At 38.7% G+C, this 19,187-nt stretch overlaps 2 protein-coding genes across 4 annotated transcripts; one reads left to right on the top strand and one right to left on the bottom strand.

The window, feature by feature from the left end:
* Positions 1–52: 52 nt before the first annotated feature.
* On the top strand, positions 53–11,739 carry LOC124880136 (membrane-anchored junction protein). 3 transcript variants are annotated; one of them, XM_047385073.1, is made up of 10 exons: positions 55–205; positions 312–428; positions 1,055–1,100; positions 1,184–1,259; positions 2,315–2,413; positions 2,635–2,651; positions 2,751–2,884; positions 5,691–5,757; positions 10,839–10,894; positions 11,544–11,739. In XM_047385073.1, the coding sequence occupies exons 2-10, from the start codon at positions 328–330 to the stop codon at positions 11,581–11,583; spliced, it is 636 nt and encodes a 211-aa protein (XP_047241029.1). In that variant the 5' UTR covers positions 55–205; positions 312–327; the 3' UTR covers positions 11,584–11,739. The 3 variants fall into 3 exon arrangements, with proteins under 3 accessions (XP_047241028.1, XP_047241030.1, XP_047241029.1); XM_047385072.1 differs by lacking the exon at positions 5,691–5,757 and having other exon boundaries at positions 53–205; XM_047385074.1 differs by lacking the exon at positions 11,544–11,739 and having other exon boundaries at positions 54–205; positions 10,799–10,894.
* A 122-nt stretch (positions 11,740–11,861) lies between these two features.
* Positions 11,862–17,133, bottom strand: gpha2 (glycoprotein hormone subunit alpha 2). The gene is made up of 4 exons (XM_047385076.1): positions 17,098–17,133; positions 14,305–14,416; positions 12,899–13,083; positions 11,862–12,147 (listed from the first exon to the last, which is right to left on the bottom strand). The coding sequence occupies exons 2-4, from the start codon at positions 14,414–14,416 to the stop codon at positions 12,043–12,045; spliced, it is 402 nt and encodes a 133-aa protein (XP_047241032.1). The 5' UTR covers positions 17,098–17,133; the 3' UTR covers positions 11,862–12,042.
* Positions 17,134–19,187: the final 2,054 nt, after the last annotated feature.

The raw sequence follows: 19,187 nt of genomic DNA, 5'->3' as shown, positions 1-19,187 counted from the left end.
TGATTGGATGAAGACGAAGCCAATCAGAAAAGCGAAACTGACTTAGAGGCGGGAATAGAAAGCAACTGAGCAAATAAAGAGACGAGACGAATGTTTGATTGACGGAAAGTTTGCTCGCCGTTCACGTCCTCCCGCCGGAGGTTAAAAACCGCAACAGAGAACGGCGTTGAAAATCTGACGACGCCATTTTCCTGTCGTTATTACGGTAATTAGAAGTGAAGTAGAATTGGAGTTTATGATAACAGGTTCAACAAGTATTTTAAAATGTGTTCAAAAGTTTATAAACTGTGTCTAATATTGTTTAATTTCAGTTACGACAGGCCAGCCATGGCGCTGCATCCCTTCTCATTCCCTGTCCCAGAAACCCGTTACTTCAAAGCTGGTAGTTTAATCTACAAGTTCAAGATCAGACGAGGAAATAGCTTCAGGCAAGACAAAAATGTTTACGCCTTTATTCATTTTGCATTCTTCAGAGGCTTGAGGGAAAATTACAGTATTTTAACAGTAGCTTAAATTCTGGGCTCTTTTCTGTACCCTGAGCCATTTTGTGCTCGACAAAGAAGCTCTTTTAAATATTATATTTTCAAAGTAATAAATACATTTTTTTATTTTGTTTTTATTTCTTGCTATGAATGTCGTTATTACCTTCGGTCCTTACCATACATAAGAAATATGAATGACTTTTCTGACGCTTTAATAGCAATTTTAGCTATTAACAGTCACTTTGTTTTAGTTGACCCTCTTAATTTTATTTTATTTTTTGCTGGGTTTAACGTGGCTAGAAGCTCTGGATTTGATAATTGATCATCAATGTATCATTGAGTTGTTCCTGATGCACAGACTACGGGTCCACTAGTTGAAATGTATTTATATAAATTCATTGCTCTTATTACAATTTTTTATGTTTTCACAAGTTCTTCCTAGATTTTATGTATCATGCTTTTATATTTTTTATTTATGTGATTATATTTTGTATTGTTGTTTTCTTTTTTGTAGTTTTATTGATCAAAGTTATTTGTATTTGTGATGTAATCTTTGGTTTTTTTATACTCAGTGAAGGTGAGGTTTTGGCCCAAGATAGCTTCGATCAAGAAATGGAGGTAAGTACTGAGGCTTCGTCATTGGTAGTTTTGTCACTGGTCTGTTTCTTTTTCTTACCCTGTCTCTTTTTTTACTCTTTTAGGAAATTGTTAGAACGGTTCTTGGCGACTTGGACTGCCTTCAGCCCTTCTCCACACCTCATTTTACAGTATTTCCATGTATCCTTTCCCTTGGTTTGTTCTTCTGTTATTTTCTGATTGCATATCATCACCCCCATTTAGCAGTGTTTGTTCTGTTAACCTGAACTTGGCCCGTCAGCTTTTCCAACTTGGTTACACATGCTTACCTTTGCATCAAACCTTTTTGCTCACCGTTTGTGTTTAGTATAGGAAATGAACAGAAACTGTATACAGGGTTCCTACACAGTCTTGAAAACACTTTAAAGTGGAATTTGACAGATATTAAAAAAGAAAATTAAGTATGAAACACATTTTATTTCCAGACTTTTTCCCTGTTTCATTGTGAACATAAATATGAGAACTTCAAAAAGTAAGTTCCCCCTACCAGTGTTATTATGCTGGTTTGTAATTGAAAGGTGCGTATAAAAGTGCTCCTTTGGGAACTATCCATCTATCCGTCAATTCAACCAGCTTAGGCCATCTATTGATCTGACCATACAGGAAGGCTGCACTATATTAGAAAATCCTGGATGTCGATAATATTGGAAAATATTGCGATCACTGGATCTATATATGCCTATTTTCTTCTTTCCCCTCGTTCTCATCCGTGCTTCCATCACTTTATGACCATTAGTAGTTGGAGCGATGTCATTTGTGTCCCGTGTGAGCATCTGCTGCTGTGAGACTCTTCCACTAGCTAAATATTACATCAGCATATAAAATGCTAGTTCATAACACCAGGAATATATTATCCAACGATTAATGCACTCCAAAAAGTCCTTTACGACAAAATGAAATATGAACCAATATGAATATTGCACATACTGATATTGTAATGACGATTTTCTTGCGAAATTTTGTGCAGCCCTATCGTATAACCCTTCCTCTGTCTGTCAGTTCAGCCGTTGGGTCTGGCCATCCATTCGTTTTTCGGCCATCCATCTGTCTCTCTCTCTCCCCACTCTTCAGTCCGACTTCCTATCTATCAGTCTGACCAGCGAGCTGTCAATGTTACCATTTGTTCTTGTTTTTTGAGCATCCATCCATCCAATTATCACCACTCAGCTAAATGTTTTCTTAACTTTGTCCTCCAGACAGAAGGAGCTGGGGGAAAGGGGGCAAACACCGTGGGAAGAAGCTGTTATTCTACCCCTTTGTTATTATTCTGTACCTGGAGAAGAACATATGCCAAGGTGAGGATAGATGCAGCATTTGTTCGATAAGCAGATAGTATTGCTTGGGCCTGCTTTAAATAAGCTTAGGGTCGTCTTAGTTACTACTACTACAGGAGCTTTATGGCAATTAAGAAAAGAATAAATTAACATGCTTTTAGGCAAGCTGGATGTGATGAAAGAGTAAATGCTGTGGATTTTAGTAAAAGTCCTCTGATGTGGGACTATTTATCATGTTTCAGGGAAGCAACAAGAGAAGGTGAGCTGTTCTTTATTATTCCCTCAATTTAAAGAAATCATCTGTACTATGATGTAAGTAGTACAAAACAGCTGTAAATTATCTTTATCGATGACAAAGGTCATACAGCTCATTCCCGCTGCCTCTGTTGAGCCAAGGTCAAAGCGCAGACGCAGGGACTCACCACTAGAGGAGGCTATTATTAAAGAAATATTGAAAGCTACAGAGGCTGAATGCAGTATCTCAGTGACTGGGTGAGTACCTGAAGATGAGTTAAATGACTTCAGCTGAAAACGTGTCATACAGTTGTAGGGTCACACAAGCTCAAGCTTGGATTTGTATTTAGCAAATGAATATTTGTTAGGTTTGATATGCTGTTGATACTCTATTCTGTGTGAGTTGTGTGTTTATAAACCAGCCAATTCAAATGACTGATATGACATCTCTTGGTGTAGCGCTGATAGTGCTTCACATTTAGATTTTTAAAAGCAGACATGTTCAGTCAGCAATTTCAAAACTTTTGCATCAGTTGCATTTAAAGTCAGAGTTACATCAATGCTGTAATTCCTTAAGCATTCCTGCAATCATTTCGAGCTTTATTGTACAGCTCAGGTCTTGTGAGTCTCTATAGCAGATTTTACTATTGAAAGCTGAGTTTAGCTGTAGTAATTTAAGCTTGAGACAAGCAAAAAATGCTGTTAGAACTTAACTTGTCGTTGTTCTTTCCCAAACCTTGCCCCATTTCCACCTGAAAATAGTTTTAACGTTGGGCAACTTTCCAAATAACTGCCATGGCAGAAAAACTACTAGTTGTTTGAATTTTCAAAAATCACTTCCCATCCTCAAGAGATGTTTAATTTGTACTTAGTTCTGTTCATTTATATTGTGTCAATTCACAACGGATTCAATCTGAAGACAAAGGGGTCCAAATTATATCAAACTCCATAAAATCCACTTCATATCAAATCCAAATCAGTACATATCATTTCAGTGCGATTCAATCATAAAGTCAGAAACACATCGAATTACACTCGTTCTCATACAGTCACATAACAACAATCAAAGAATGGAAATTGTTTAAAGAGTTATTTATCTGAGAGAACCTAGTTGATTCTACTGTGAAACTGAATTCCATTACAGCAGCAATCCCTCCTCAGGTCGAAAGAAATTATTCTCTTTTATAGGAAGAAACCTCCAGCTGAGGTGTGAGCGGCCATCTGTTGCGACCAACTGGGGTCTTATTAAGTAGGAAGGAGACTAAGAACAGAAAAAATAAAGGAGCCCTGAGCCAGGAGTACTTTCTATGGCAGAGAAACAAAAAGAGAACATACATAAGCCCTTTGTATGTCATAGCTCTGCAATGAACACACAGCTCTAAACCCCCACATTACAGATACTTTGGTCTCTTCACATCATACACGGTTAGATCACAGCCCATGTGAGCTTGCAGCTCATATTGCTGTGATTACCGAATCAAGGGTCGTAGATTACAAAATGTAGCTTTTATTCGCGGGGGGCTGATCTCTGCGTCTCAATCCTCATTCATGTTGTCCCAATAGATTCATTGCTTTGAATACAAGCAAAGTTGTTGCGGAATATCCTCAGCATAATTAGCCTTTGTCAGGTGAACATTGGAGGATGATACGATGGACTGAGCTAATGCTGTCTTTGCTGTTTACTCTGTTACCCTTGTTCCACAAGCCCAGAATTACCCCTTACAGTTGATAGTGGTTGTGGATTAATTACTACCTCCTGAGTCAGCAACGTAATGTTGCTGGGTCAATTTCAACCCCCCGTGTCCGTGTCCTTTCAGTTGATCCCGAGATGTAATAAACGCATTTAGATCACTGCACCAGGAGAACCTTCTATAGGAAAGCAAAACAAAACCTCTAAAAGCTAAGGTTGAAACCAGACAGCCGGTGGCTTCGTCTGAGAAAGAGGAACAGCTTAAGAGGAAGCGCTTGAACAATGTTGGGTTCTCACTGTGTTTCATGTCGCAGATTAAAAATCACTGTAATCAAACTGTGAAAATGCACAAAAATGTAAATGTTGAGTGCATATTTTAACGATTGTATTAATTAAAAAACTATTATCTACTCTACTGATCTCACTGTTGTAAAAACAGAACTAGTTGCGGCAACAAAAGCATGCTAGTCAACCTTATATTATCCAACAGCACCACAAAGGTACTGGTGTACTCCTTCGTTGTTCCTCGCTCACAAACACGCTTCAGCGGTTCTTGCAGATATGAAAGAGACTAGAGGCGAGTGGGCGCCACATCAATCACTCTGGCAGTCCGATCAGCGGAGCGTAAACGATTATTTCGATTGTGCGCACACAAATAATAAAAGGTTATTTCCTGCCTTTAGTTTGTATTTCACTTACATAAACAAAATCTCCTGTTTTAACTTGATGAGCCCACGCTTAGATGCACAAACTGTGTAAACCTCCTAGAAACACCAGAGCCGTGAGCATCGGCAGTAACCTTGGAGCTGTTCTCACAGATTAGAACCCAGAGGTTGGATCTCAGACTACAATAACAGCATACCATTGTGGCATCTAAGGCTGTTGATGTTCTGTTTTCAAAAGGTTTGGGGCAGCTTTTCAATAACAAAGCACCATCTAGAAAGCATACTGTGGAAATGACATCTCTACATTTTTACAGACTAGGCAACTTACAGTTGTAGATTTTATCAGTGAATGTAAATGGACTGAATTTATGTAGCGCTTTTCCTAGTCAGACTGACCACTTAAAGTACTTTACACTAACATAGCAGAACACAGGGAAGTAAACTTAGGAAAGTAAGAGCTGAAGAACAAAATAAACAGCAAAGAAAGGGTTAAAATACACGCACAACCGAAGATCCAAACACCTCAGGATCGTGACAGATTCTTGCAGTTAGAAGCAAAGTTTCCATCGTTTTCCAGCCTTTCAGATGCTCTACTGTTCTGCCTTGCTTCTGTGACAAAAACATTGCTTTAATTATCCTTGATATAGTTCCCCATATGATATAATATGTGAGGTATTTTACTGAAGTTAATGCTGCGTCTGTTTCGCAGCACGGCAGAGTTGGATCATCAGTCCACAGTGAAGCAGGCAGTGAATGACTCCGCACCCACTGATGAGGTGAAGCTTTTAATTGATCTTTAACATTCCTCTGCTCAAATTAAAGTTATAATCGTCCACATATTTATCTGCCGGTTTCATTCACATGTGCCCTCTTCATTTCCTCTCTAAGCCGTGTACATGTAAGAGTAGAAGCCCGCGTGTAGCATCGCCGTCTTTGTTGCAGCCTCAGGCTAGCAGGACTGACAGGTGGGATAATGAGGGCGATTACGGTTAATAATGGCATTACATCAGGTTGTATTAGTAGATGTGTGATTGTGTGTACGTGAACAAGCGAGTGCTTCAGTTTGATTAGCAACTAAGTCCCCAAATTATCGTCCACCGCTCCCTTCATGCCCTCAGCCTTTTTATCTCACCTGATCCTTTGTTCTTACTCTCGTCCACTTGGACTTGTTTCCCCTCTTCCTTCACTTAGAGTTTCCTCTGAAGGTCTGTTACAAGTGGAAAAAATGATATAAACTCTTGTCAGCTTTGGAAGTGCCAGTATAAATCTACAAGCTTTTAAAAGGATCCAGTTTGGACAACTTGTCTCTCACAAAGCCAGCCCATGACACGTTATGGTGAACATTTTTATGGAGCTTCTTATTTATCAAGGTTCCTACAAAGTCTTTCAAACAATGAAGTTTGATTAAGGTTTTTTCCGGGTCTGGATAAGTATGGGAAAATTGGAGCGTATGAAGAAATGTTTGCTTCTTCTGACTTTATTCCTTATCCCAGTGTTTCCATCCATCTAAAAATGCATCCATTTGTCCATCCTTTCATCTATCCATCATCTGCTTGTTCAGCCTTTGATTCATTTATCCATTTTGGCTTCACAATATATCGCGAGTATAACACCTTCGCAATATTAGTGTTTGCAATATTCATATCGCAAAGGACCGTTTATAGCACGCTAAGGATTTGCTAACATGTTCCAAGCGTTATAAACTTGCATTTTACATATACAGGGATTGGACAATGAAACTGAAACACCTGTCATTTTAGTGTGGGAGGTTTCATGGCTAAATTGGACCAGCCTGGTAGCCAGTCTTCATTGATTGCACATTGCACCAGTAAGAGCAGAGTGTGAAGGTTCAATTAGCAGGGTAAGAGCACAGTTTTACTCAAAATATTGAAATGCACACAACATTATGGGTGACATACCAGAGTTCAAAAGAGGACAAATTGTTGGTGCACGTCTTGCTGGCGCATCTGTGACCAAGATAGCAAGTCTTTGTGATGTATCAAGAGCCACGGTATCCAGGGTAATGTCAGCATACCACCAAGAAGGACGAACCACATCCAACAGGATTAACTGTGGATGCAAGAGGAAGCTGTCTGAAAGGGATGTTCGGGTGCTAACCCGGATTGTATCCAAAAAACATAAAGCCACGGCTGCCCAGATCACGGCAGAATTAAATGTGCACCTCAACTCTCCTGTTTCCACCAGAACTGTCCGTCGGGAGCTCCACAGGGTCAATATACACGACCGGGCTGCTATAGCCAAACCTTTGGTCACTCATGCCAATGCCAAACGTCGGTTTCAATGGTGGAAGGAGCGCAAATCTTGGGCTGTGGACAATGTGAAACATGCATTGTTCTCTGATGAGTCCACCTTTACTGTTTTCCCCACATCCAGGAGAGTTACGGTGTGGGCGCATCACTGCCAAGGACTACTGAACCATTCTTGAGGACCATGTGCATCCAATGATTCAAACATTGTATCCTGAAGGCGGTGCCATGTATCAGGATGACAATGCACCAATACACACAGCAAGACTGGTGAAAGATTGGTTTGATGAACATGAAAGTGAAGTTGAACATCACCCATGGCCTGCACAGTCACCAGATCTAAATATTATTGAGCCACTTTGGGGTGTTTTGGAGGAGCGAGTCAGGAAACGTTTTCCTCCACCAGTATCACGTAGTGACCTGGCCACTATCCTGCAAGAAGAATGGCTTAAAATCCCTCTGACCAATGTGCAGGACTTGTATATGTCATTCCCAAGATGAATTGACGCTGTATTGGCCGCAAAAGGAGGCCCTACACCATACTAATAAATTATTGTGGTCTAAAACCAGGTGTTTCAGTTTCATTGTCCAACCCCTGTATTTGTCCAGTTGCAGCAGATGCTAACACCAGACAGCAATGATCAATATCGATCAAAATGCTAAAGGTCACAGAGTGATGGAAGCACAGATGAGAAAGAGAGGAAGGCATATATCACAACGGATGTCGTCATCTTAAGATTTTCTAATGTTGTACGGCCCTGTTATCCATCCGTTTGTTTGCCCATCCATCTATTAGTCCATCTGCTGGTCTGTCCATTGATCCACGAGTAAAGGTAAACAAATGTTTAGGAACCTTGAACTGAAAAAAAAAAACCTGACACATTTTAGTTAATTATAAAATCAAAATCTGTGATTTCAGAATTTTTCATGATTCCATGCTTTATTGTGTAGCTATTTTTGAAATAAACACTTTCTTAGTGAAAAATGTGGCAAAATAAATTTAGCAAAACAAAACATCCTGAATCATATCATGCAGCAACATAATCTGAACAGGAGCAAGTTAATCAAAAATTCAAAGAGATATGTTGTTTTTTGTGTTGGGATTATGAATCTGAGAATATTATTTAATATTTAATATTAATATTTTTTAAATAATATTTTGGTCTGTTAAAGGTTGTCCTGTGAATACCAGCCCAATAAAGCGGTAGTATTAGGACAAAATAGAAAGGGATGAGACGAGCTCTGACATTATTGAACAGCATAAACTCTGCACACATGGAATGAATTCACACAATTTCCTTAAATACAAGAATTTATTAACAAATATAGGTCAATTCAAAGTCAACATATTTTAATCAACAAACTCTTTACTATGCTAAAACAATCCAACTAAACTACCAAGCAGAATGAAAGAATAATGAAGACTAATGGGCTATGAACAATATAAACAAGTTGATTAAAGATGATTAAAACCATGACCAAAAGAGTGATGCAACATTACCATGCAATGTTTATGTTTGAGAACCAAGGATTATCTTGAAGAATCTGGAAGTGAAGTTAAGTTAGTTTTGGAACCAACTTAGGAAATAATCAGCAACATTTAGACAACCATTCACAATGCAAGATCAGATAAAATATTATTTTAATAAAATAATGTTTTAAATAATGATCTGCTGAATAAAACCAACCTTCTGGATGACCATTTCTCAACAGTGTCTAATTAGCTTCCTTTATTTATTGAAATAATATTTGAAGAAATATTATTAAGGGAATATTTTGGAAAAGAGCCAAATCTTTCTGGAGAAATGAGCTTAATGGTGTTTACTTAGTTATCAAATTTAGTAAAATGATTTTAGGGACACATTATTTATTGGATATAAAACTAAACCTTTCTGGGTAAATATTATTTAGCAGCAAGCACATGTCCTTAGCTGTTAGCAGTTAAGCTAACAAAGGAGGCTAATAGCTTAGCACCAGATTCAAACACACACCTTCAAAAATACCGTTGATTAAAGGGTTAAAATGCATAAGCGTGGACGGCGCGTTATGATCAATCTTCTGTTTAAAATCACCCTTTAATAAAGTTTGTCTTAACTTTAAAAACACACAAAGAACACAAAACTGAACACATGTGCTGCAGATAGCCTGCTAGCACCAAGATAGCTGAGTTCAACACAAACAAAACCAAACTTCATAAAATGAAAAACGTTTAGATCATTTCATCTTAAATCACTTCTATGTTTTTCTGCCCAAACACTTAACCTCATGAACTGTGGTGAGGAACGTTGTCCAAGCGACAATGAAGTTTGAAGAGAGCTCTGTGAACAAAGGGTTAGCTTCCAGCTAACCTCCGTAGCTCTGGCTGGAAGACGGCTCGTTCTGTCCGCTAACCACACCGCACGTTAACTGCCGTAATGCGGCTACTCGTTTGTCTTCCTCTCAGGCAAGAAAAACCGCTTCACTCGGCTTGAAGAGACAGCGTCTCTGCAAGGACTTCTCTGGGGCACCGTTTGCTTCTGCAGGCCTCAGAGAGAAAGTCAAGCCAGGCGTGTACCTTAATTCCCGTTTTTATGAATGAATACCAGGTACACAAACAGTTATTCACTCATACTTAACTTGTGCATATGATCGCATGATCTTATGACATCCTTGGATCCAGTTGAAGAGTTTATGTCTGTTTGACAGCAAAGAGACATCAGCGCGCTTGTCTCCCCTATCCGGTCCCTTTCGAAGGCCGTGTGGAAGAGGTCGGCTTGTTGGAGAGGGGGTGCTCTTATTCAGACAGTGGCATCATGGGAAGTCTGCTGCTACCACCCTTTCCTCAGTTGCTGGAAGTCAGTTAAATGCAATTTATTTTGAAAGTTCCAGAAAAGTCCGTACCGGAGTTTTAATGTTGAAATCCATGGCTGGGTCCCAACATTTGTTTTGCAGAAACTCATGCATTAGGAAGAGAAAAAACAGCAGATTTACAGCCAATAAAGTAGATTTGCTGTAGTGAATGAGCAAGGAATAAGATTTGGTTGCTTACTGCTTATTTATTTGACATTTTGTTGATTGATTTGTCTTACATCTGTTGCATCCATACGTTATGTCACAATTTTTTACAATTTAAAACTTGTGAAAATTATTTTCTAATTCAGTTTATTTATGTAGCTCCAAATTACAGCCAATGTCATCTTGGGCACTGGTCCAAATTTATACCCAGATATATAGAGACCAATTAAGCCCAAGTTCAGTACAGATCAGTCCAGTACAGTCCAATGCTGTCCAGTCAAATTCAGTTAACCAGGTAAAACCAGTTGGTAGAAAGTTATTTTTCAATAGCAAGCCCATCCGATTTCATCGAGTTGTTGCCTTTGCAGCAATCCCTTGTTCTGAGCTTAAGAGTTACTGTAAGTGAAATACAAATTACAAACATGTTAAATGTTTTTTTATGTTAAATGTCACATAAAAAATGTACCAGCTAAGTATTTCTCTTTAATATTTAGTAAACAGTGTTGGAGTGTGTACTGCGCTCCCCTGCATTTCATGCAATGTTTCTTTTATTTAGGACATTTAGCTGTGCTGACTGAAAACTTCTTCTCCTGCAGCCTCAGACAACACAAAGCACACCAGAGAAACCAGGGATTCTCAAGCAGCTGGTCAGGTTGGTCAGACTGGACAATCAGGCGCTAATTAAAGGGCAACACATATCAGCAGCTTATGATGCGCATCGACAAATATACTTCTGTTATTTTATTTGTTAAAACTACCAACATTAGTGGCGTCTGGTTGGCAGCCAACGCTCCAGGTTGTGGCGGCCGGTGATCCTTTCTAAATCAGTTCTTTTCAGAAGCATTGAAGCTATTCATGGCTGAGGTCCAGTAATCTCTTCAGTATTCAGTGTGTGTTAAAGGATATACACCACAGCACTCCCAATCTGCTTTTTCCTTAACCCACAACCAAACACTAAAAACACAAGGCTGTTCTGCACACTCAGACCTATGGAGAAGACGGTGATGTCACTTTCAAAGCTGAAACAAGAGCTGGGTTGTACTGTAGGTGTCCAAGAAAGTAGTTGTCAGAGATTACACAGTTTTGGGGAAATCCAGCTATTATCTGTACAGACATTTTAATATTTCTCTGACAAGTCTAGTGAGACAGATGCCAGATGTCCCCAGGCACCTTAACGGCTGGCAAGCCCTTGTTTAGTGTAAGCTTGCAGTTCATGTTCAGAGGGATACACAGTAGCTGCAGTATGAAAGGAACTTGTTGTGGGAGTGTTGTGTTTAGTTTGTATTCTTCTCTTTCTCCAGAAAAATCTTCCCTTTCATCTTCAGACCTCCTGAAGCTTAGACTGAGGGTGGATTTCTACACTGGTGGATGTAAATTAAGTATAAAGAGCATTGTTTTTGTTTTAGTTCACCATTTCCAACAGTTTCATTTATAGATATTATTTACAAATGGTCATTTAAGTTCAGATCCATAATAATAAATACATTTTGTACGTTCTTTTGGTCTCCTGTTGTGTCATTGGAACATGAAGCATTGTCAGTATTTGACCATCATTGAAATTTTGTGTGATTGTTACTGATTCAATTTACCAAGTCAGCTCTCTGCTTTGATGAATAAAAATATTTTAAAAAATTAGGGACACTGTTGTGGATTTTCAGTTTGATGAGTTTAACAGATTTCTAGAATTCAAAGCAAATGGACAGAAGTGGAGAAGATTCTGCTGAAGTAGTTTTGTTTAACTCCGTAAACTCTAATCTGCTTTTCATCCGGCGCAGCGTTTGGTCCTGCAGTGATGAAATATCAGTAGCGGGATTTGCGGCACATGTCGCAGCGACACGCCTTTGCCGTCAGGATCTCGATTTCGTCGTAGTGCCGACCTCGCGGGCAGTCCAGGCGAACTTTGACCTGGGAAAAGTAGATTATGCACATGATGTGAACAAAACTCAAAATACCCTTAAACTGTCCTTTGATCCTTTTACTTCTGAAGTCAGAACTTGCTCCAGTTAAGTTTAAAAAAAACTCGTGGAGTTGGCTAATTGAGCCATAGTCGCCAAGACGACTGATATTAACAGAACAAGCTAAATACAATATATTTCTGTGCATTTTCTGGTTTCGAACATGTTCACTATAGGAGGCTGTGAAGTACTTTGTGTGAAAGATTTGAGATACAAATTACAGATGTGATAGTAAAGTTTATTTAAAAACTGCCTTTCACTGAAAGTCAGAAGGAACTGTACAACATAAATCCCATTTACGTTATACATAGTAGAAGTAAGTAGTTTTTTTTACTGCGGCTATCAAAGTTTTGTATATATGGTGGCCATATTGGATTTTAAGGTTGGAATACCAACTCCTAGGGATTTTCTGATCATTCTTTCCAACTTTAAAATTGTAACTTTTTCAATTCTGAGTAAAAACCGACAACCTAAATATTTATCCTTCAATAAATCATGCAGAGCAAAATTAAAAGGAATGATTTTATTTCCTTTTTTTGTTTTTGTGACATGAAACAACAACCTGAAAAAGTCCATGTTATAGTATAGTTTAATTTTAAAATCTTCCTGTCTAGATGGTGGTACTCTGAGGTGGTACTTGTTCTAAAAGGTTCCAGAACCACCGATCTAGGCTGAGAAAGCAGAAAAAAAACAATTCTCACCTTGGCATCCTTGCTGATGGTGCAGCAGCGCGATGCGGAGGTGATGTTGTGCGTGAAGTTGGAGGCTACCAGTACCGAGTATCTGGACGGGAAAGCGCTGGACTCGCAGTAGCCCACGCAGGCGTACACCAGATGGGTTCCTTTACAAGTGCCACGACGGTCGCTGCGAATGGTCACGTTGATGGCTGGAAGAAATGAGGAACAACATCTTTAACTGTTTAGGACTCAGCAGCTCAGCCTGCAAAGTTTAGAGATTTTCCTAACTGAGCTAATAATAACTAGGCCTTTTATTTTTAGATGTTGCATTTATTGTGAGAATGGCAGGTGTACTTATAGCTCAATATTACTATTATTTCAGGATGCCCACCCGTAATTTTAGTTAATTAGGCTTAAACAAGCTTTGACTTTGTTTTTATACTGGATCTCTTAAGCAAATTATGCCCAAGACACTGTTGAACATTGGGTTTGTGTTAAGGAGTTTAGCACACAACTCATACTAATCCTGCAGTCAGCAAGATTAACATCCAGTCAGGTGAAACTATACGAACACAACAAAATCACAAATAATTGCAAATACAAAAAACCTTGAGCCTAATGTAGTGTGGCCAAAACATTCATGTTACATAAAACCATCTCAGAGGTTTTGATACAAGCTGGAAATGTGCTTGCGTTCTTTGAGATGACTATAAAATCATATTGTTGTGTGTTGGTCTGAGATCCAGATTGTTTGCTGGCCATGTCATTGAGCTCTTGTGGGTTTTATGGCTTTAAATCATATGACTTAAGGTTTTCTGTCCTTATTCTACCTGGATGTTTTACTTTTACCCACTTTCCCTGTTTTGTTTAGATGTTTAGAGCCAGCTGACAGGAAATAACCAACATCTATTTGTGTCAGACATGTAAATTACAGGACAATTTCCAAGTTTTTCCTCAACTCTGAATAATTACAAATTTTTTTCCTGTTCTAGATTTGAAGAAAAAAAAAGAATTTCAACTTTTTAATTGGCATGTTTTAGGTATTTTTCACAAAGCCAGAATGTTTAAGTGTTTAGAAAATCTCTAAATGTTACTTTTAAGAAAAAGTTCTTGTAGCAGCAATTCAGTATATTTCTTGAATTGAGTTGCAGTTTTGTTGTTTTTGCTCTTTTTACTGTGATCATGTTCCCTACTTATCAGCCGGTTTAACAAGTTATAAAGATTTGCAGGCTCTCTCTTGAACTGCAAGACTCATTTACATAATTAGACTTGTGCAGGTGTTTTTATTTTTCAACATGCAAATCACAAACTGATTTTAGAGATTTTTCCTCAACATTACGTTTTTTTTCCATCAAAGTAAGTTCTTTTTTTTTATTGCCAGATGTCGTAGTGCAAAGGTTTTTGCTACTTTTTTTCAGATTGAAACTCACGGTATAGGTGGCATCCTGGGGTTTGTCCGTCTTTGCTCCATCCAAGAGGAGAGAAGAGCAGCAGCAGTGACATCAGGGCCAGCAGACAGATCTGTGAGATGCTCCGCGACATCTGGACGGGTCAAACGGAAGGGTACGTTAGGTGCTGCTGGAGTCCGACCAACAATCACAAAACCTCTTTTAGATAAAGTTCATTTTTCTGTAAGCTTACAAGTGGAGACTTCTCTAATTAACAATTTAAAGCATATTTTGTTTAGTTTTTTCTAAGCTGACAAAACAAGTTTTTTTCCTCCTCTTCTGCTCAATTTTCCCCTTAAATTAAAGCCCCCCCACCCCTGCGTCTGTTAAACTGAGGTGATTTCCCCTCCTGCAGGACTGCCTAATGTGAATAATAACAGTTCTGTCTGTGTCTTTCCAGTCTGCCTCATCGAACAGTGACCTGCTGATACATGCACATCACATACAACACCTCTCGCTCTCATTGCAGAGAGCATCACTTCATATTAATACTACTTGGAAATAGTTCTTCGTAAACTTCAGTCCAGAGGTAACATGTACAGTGTTTTAAATGCATTGTGGCCCACCCCCCTGACTCACACACTCCCACACGTGTGCAAACTGAGCTAAACTGTTCCTGGGAATTTGGTGATCCTGACCTCTGCCCTCTACTTTGGCAGCTTTTTCCAGATTTGTGAATCAGCGCTGTGGCGGCAGCAGAAAGACCCCCACTGGGACTCAATTAGGACTGTAGGAATGACCACAATAACAGGTCAGCACTGGGGTTGTGTAATTGTGTGTGTGGCGATTGTGTGTGAGTCAGGTGATGGGGAAGGGAAAATACTCTGTTTTTTCCTCTTATGTGGGGTTTCCACTCCTGAAGGTTTGTTCTGTCCCTCTTTGGGAGGTGATGGTTTAGAGGGAGACTCCACAAACAGAGAAAGTTCAACCTTACAGTTCTCTCTGTCAGTTAACTTTTTTTTTTTATCAATTAAGTGCAATACATGCCTCACAATGGAAATAATGATCAATGTTGCACAGCAAAACGGCAGAAAATACTTTACAAAAAACTTTCCAAATAGATATAATACTTTTACAATTCATATTTCTTAAGGATGTTGACTTTTTCCAAGAGAGGTGAAAGGTTTCAAGTGTCACTCAGTTACAACCACAAGCTTATTGTTATGAAAGTGGTGAATTAATGTGAAATGATGAAAATGATGCATGGCTTTGAAAAGCATGCATCAGACCCCTTTACTATGATACCCATATATAAAATCTTCAGAAGTCACCTGATTAATAAATAGTCTTATCTGTGTGTAATTTCATCTCAGTATAAATCCAGGTGTTCTGTGAAGGCCTCAGTGGTTTCTTAGAGAACGTTAGTGAACAAAAGAGTGTTGCACAACTGCAAACCTACAAAGATATGACTATCCTAAACCGACAGGCCTGTCTCTATCAGTAACACACTATCTCCATGTTACAACATGGTGGTAGCAGCATCATGCAGTGGGCAGGCTTTTCTTCAGTAGGGTTGGGGAAGCTGGTCAGAGTTGATGTGAAGATGGATAGAGCTACACACACAACAATCTGAAGAGAAAATCTGTTGGAGGCTGGAAAAGACTTCAGCCCAGGGAGCAGGTTCACCTTCCAGCAGGACACACACGACTCTAAACATTTAGCCAGAGCCACAAACGACTGCTCAGGAGTACCCAAGTCTAGTCCTCAAGAACTAATATCCTTCAACTTTTAGATCCATCTCTGCTCCAAAACGACTGAATGAAAAGGCTTAATTTCCTCATCAGCATTCAGCTCCGCAGAGGCCTGGTAACAAGCCATTCATTTGATTCAGGTGTGTTGGAGAAGGGACGCATCTAAACGTCTCAGGACAGTAGCTCTCCAGGACTGGACTTGTGCATACCCTGTGGCCCAGTCAAGGTCTAGACTTAAATTGAATTGAGAATCCACAGCTAGACTTGAAAACTGATGTTCACAGATGCTCTTCATCAAATCTGACTGAGCTTTTAGAAAGAAATATGTCCAAACATCTCAGTCTCTAGATGTCCAGAGCTGATAGAGACATGCCCTAAAAGACTTGAAGCTGTAATTACAGCGAAACACAGTTTTACAAAGTATTAACTCAGTGGGGCCGTATATAAATGCACATCGCAGTTTTCAAATTTATTTATTTTTTTATAAACATTAGAAACCCATGGATTATTACTTCTCAAATGTCCACAACTTTGTGTTGATCTATCACATAAAATAAATAAAAGTTTATTTTGGTTGTAGATTTACAAAATGTATAATTGTTCAAGAGGTGTGAATTCTTATCACGGTCCTGTGTATTTGTTGTACCAAACTGCTGGCAGTAAATTTAATGCAGTTTTTCCCCCCAAATGTAATAACTTCATGCTACATGTTGATCAAGCTGAGATTTATTTATGGAATTAAAATACGCTCTTCTGTTTTTGTCTAATTTGTTGTCTTAATGTTTTAATAACAGGTGGATTAAGATGTATTCACGTGTTTCAAAATAAAAGCCCATAATCTGCAAAACACTCATTTCAAAATGAACCAGCTTATTGTGAACACAATTTAAATGTTGCACGGTTAATATGAATATTGTCCTGCTGACAAAAATCCTCGAGAATATTTTTTTAGCATTTCCAGTTCAATCCCGTTGATAAAAAATTCATTTTATGTCACGGAGAAAGGCCGGAGCTGAGGAAGAATAACACAATTTAAAGTCTTTGTCACTAATAACATGGATGATGTAATAAAGCTGATTCTTACCTGGACAGCTGAGAGTTCTTGAGTACAGGTGGGTTGTCTGACAGGTGAGGGAATGTTTGTCCTAAGCCCCATGCAGGGATAAAAGTAACACAGGTAGAAGCGAAGGCAGCTTTTGACACACCCACAATTAGAAAGATGAGTGTGTGGGATCTCCCCTCCTTCACGGCCTTTCTTCCTCCTCCTTTGCAGATTATCCTCCGACCTGCACAACTAATATCTCCCAAAATATTAGAATCTTTAACCTTTTGCTTCTCGTTCGTGTTGCCTTCCTTCTATCTCCTCCTTGTCTGCCGGTTTTAAACCTTTCCAGGGACCTCTTATTGCAGTGACACAGAGGAAAACTAAATAGGTTTTCCATCAGTGCAGAACACACACACACACTCAGAGTTGGCCTTACCTTAATACATGTTTGGAGATAGACTTATGTAGAAACAAATACCAGTCAAAAGTTTTAGATACCCTTTCTCACTTAATGGGTTTCTTTATTTTCATGACTATTTACATTGTAGATTCTCACAAAAGGCAACAAAACTATGAATGAACACGTACGGGTTTATGTAGTAAACAAAAGTGTGAAATAACAAAAGATTTTTATTTTTTGCATTCTTCAAAATAGCCACATTTTGCCTTACTGCCTTGCTCTCTTAGCATTCCCTCCATGAGTTTCATGAGGTGGTCTCCTGAAAGAGTCTTGAAAGAACTTCCCAGAGGTTCATTGAAGGACGGCCGAAGGTTAATATTTCAGTCATCACAGCAAAGGGCGGGTACTTTAAGGAATGTAAAATAAAAAAACTAAAGTTCTTTTACAATTTGTTTGCTACATAATTTCATATGTGTTCATTCACAGTGTTGATGCCTTCAGTAAAAATCTACGTACAATGTAAATGGTCATAAACATGAAGAAAACCAGTAAATCAGGAAGTGCTTCTAAAAGGCAATGCTGGGTTTTCCCTCTGCTGTAGCAGCAGGAAGGACAGGGTCAGGTCAGAAGATTCTGCGGGTTTGGATCAGCTCTGTGTCTGTGTGTGTTCAGCACATGGTGTGTATATTTTGGAAAGTGTTGCCTCTGTGTCATCCTAGCAGCAATAGAGATTCTGCAGTGGCACAAAAGACACAAGCTACTAAATTTGACCAATGATGTCCGTAACTCTTAAAAACTTAAGCTGTAGACCAGAAAACTGTGTTTTTCCTGCAACTTTTAAGTCAGGTAAGTTTTGAATGTTACAAAACCTACAAGACATAGAGACCAACTTAAGCTGTCAGCATTTCTGAAAGCAGAAAAGTTTTTAAGCCATCGTAAAGAACCGTGTATACTGGTCTTATCAATTAGCCCCACAAACGAGGTCTCTAAAAGGTCTTAAAAGGTTGTTCAAAGCCTCAAATCGAATACTCTTAATTTTAAGCATTTAAAGTCTGAAATATGATGAAGTCTTTACTTATGCTTAACTAAGCCCTAAGCTTGCACAGTTGTTTGACCCATAATGTGTTGTTCTGGTAGAGAAATTCAAGAGCTTTTAAACCTTAAGAAAACAACAAGCCCCCTATAAACCTGTGAATGAATTCTCCTAATGAACATGATTTATTGTGGCAAGGCAACTAAAATCCAAACTGTTTCATCCCTGTACAGCAGGCAGGTCCAGCAGATTGTCTCTTCTGTTTTGAACATCAACTCCCATCACCTTCACAGAAAGTTTAAGCTCCTTCCCTTTGGATGGAGATTCTATGTCCCGAAATGTAGGATATTGATTATTAGGCATTGCTCTCCTCTTCTGTGTGCTTTCATTTGATTTGTGGAGTCTTGAGCATTTTGAACATTGCTATATTTTGTGGTTCTGGTTATGTTGAGATGTTTTTTGAACCACTGTGAAACAAATCTACCTACAGGTAAAAGTAAAATAACCATGAACCTTGAAATAATTTTCATTCAACCAAGAGGTTTGTTTTTAGGAAATGAGACAAGCATCTCTTAAAAAGTAATAAAGCAGCATAACATGTATCCCATTTTTTTAAAAGTATCTATTACCATTGTGCTAAATGGTATCAGAAATTATTTATACACTAAACGAAGGAAACATCTTTATTACAGAAAT

This window comes from Girardinichthys multiradiatus, chromosome 14 (assembly GCF_021462225.1).
Source record: "Girardinichthys multiradiatus isolate DD_20200921_A chromosome 14, DD_fGirMul_XY1, whole genome shotgun sequence".
Lineage (NCBI taxonomy): Eukaryota > Metazoa > Chordata > Actinopteri > Cyprinodontiformes > Goodeidae > Girardinichthys > Girardinichthys multiradiatus.
Note: the sequence above shows the minus strand (reverse complement) of the source record. Positions and strands in the feature narration are given on the sequence as shown.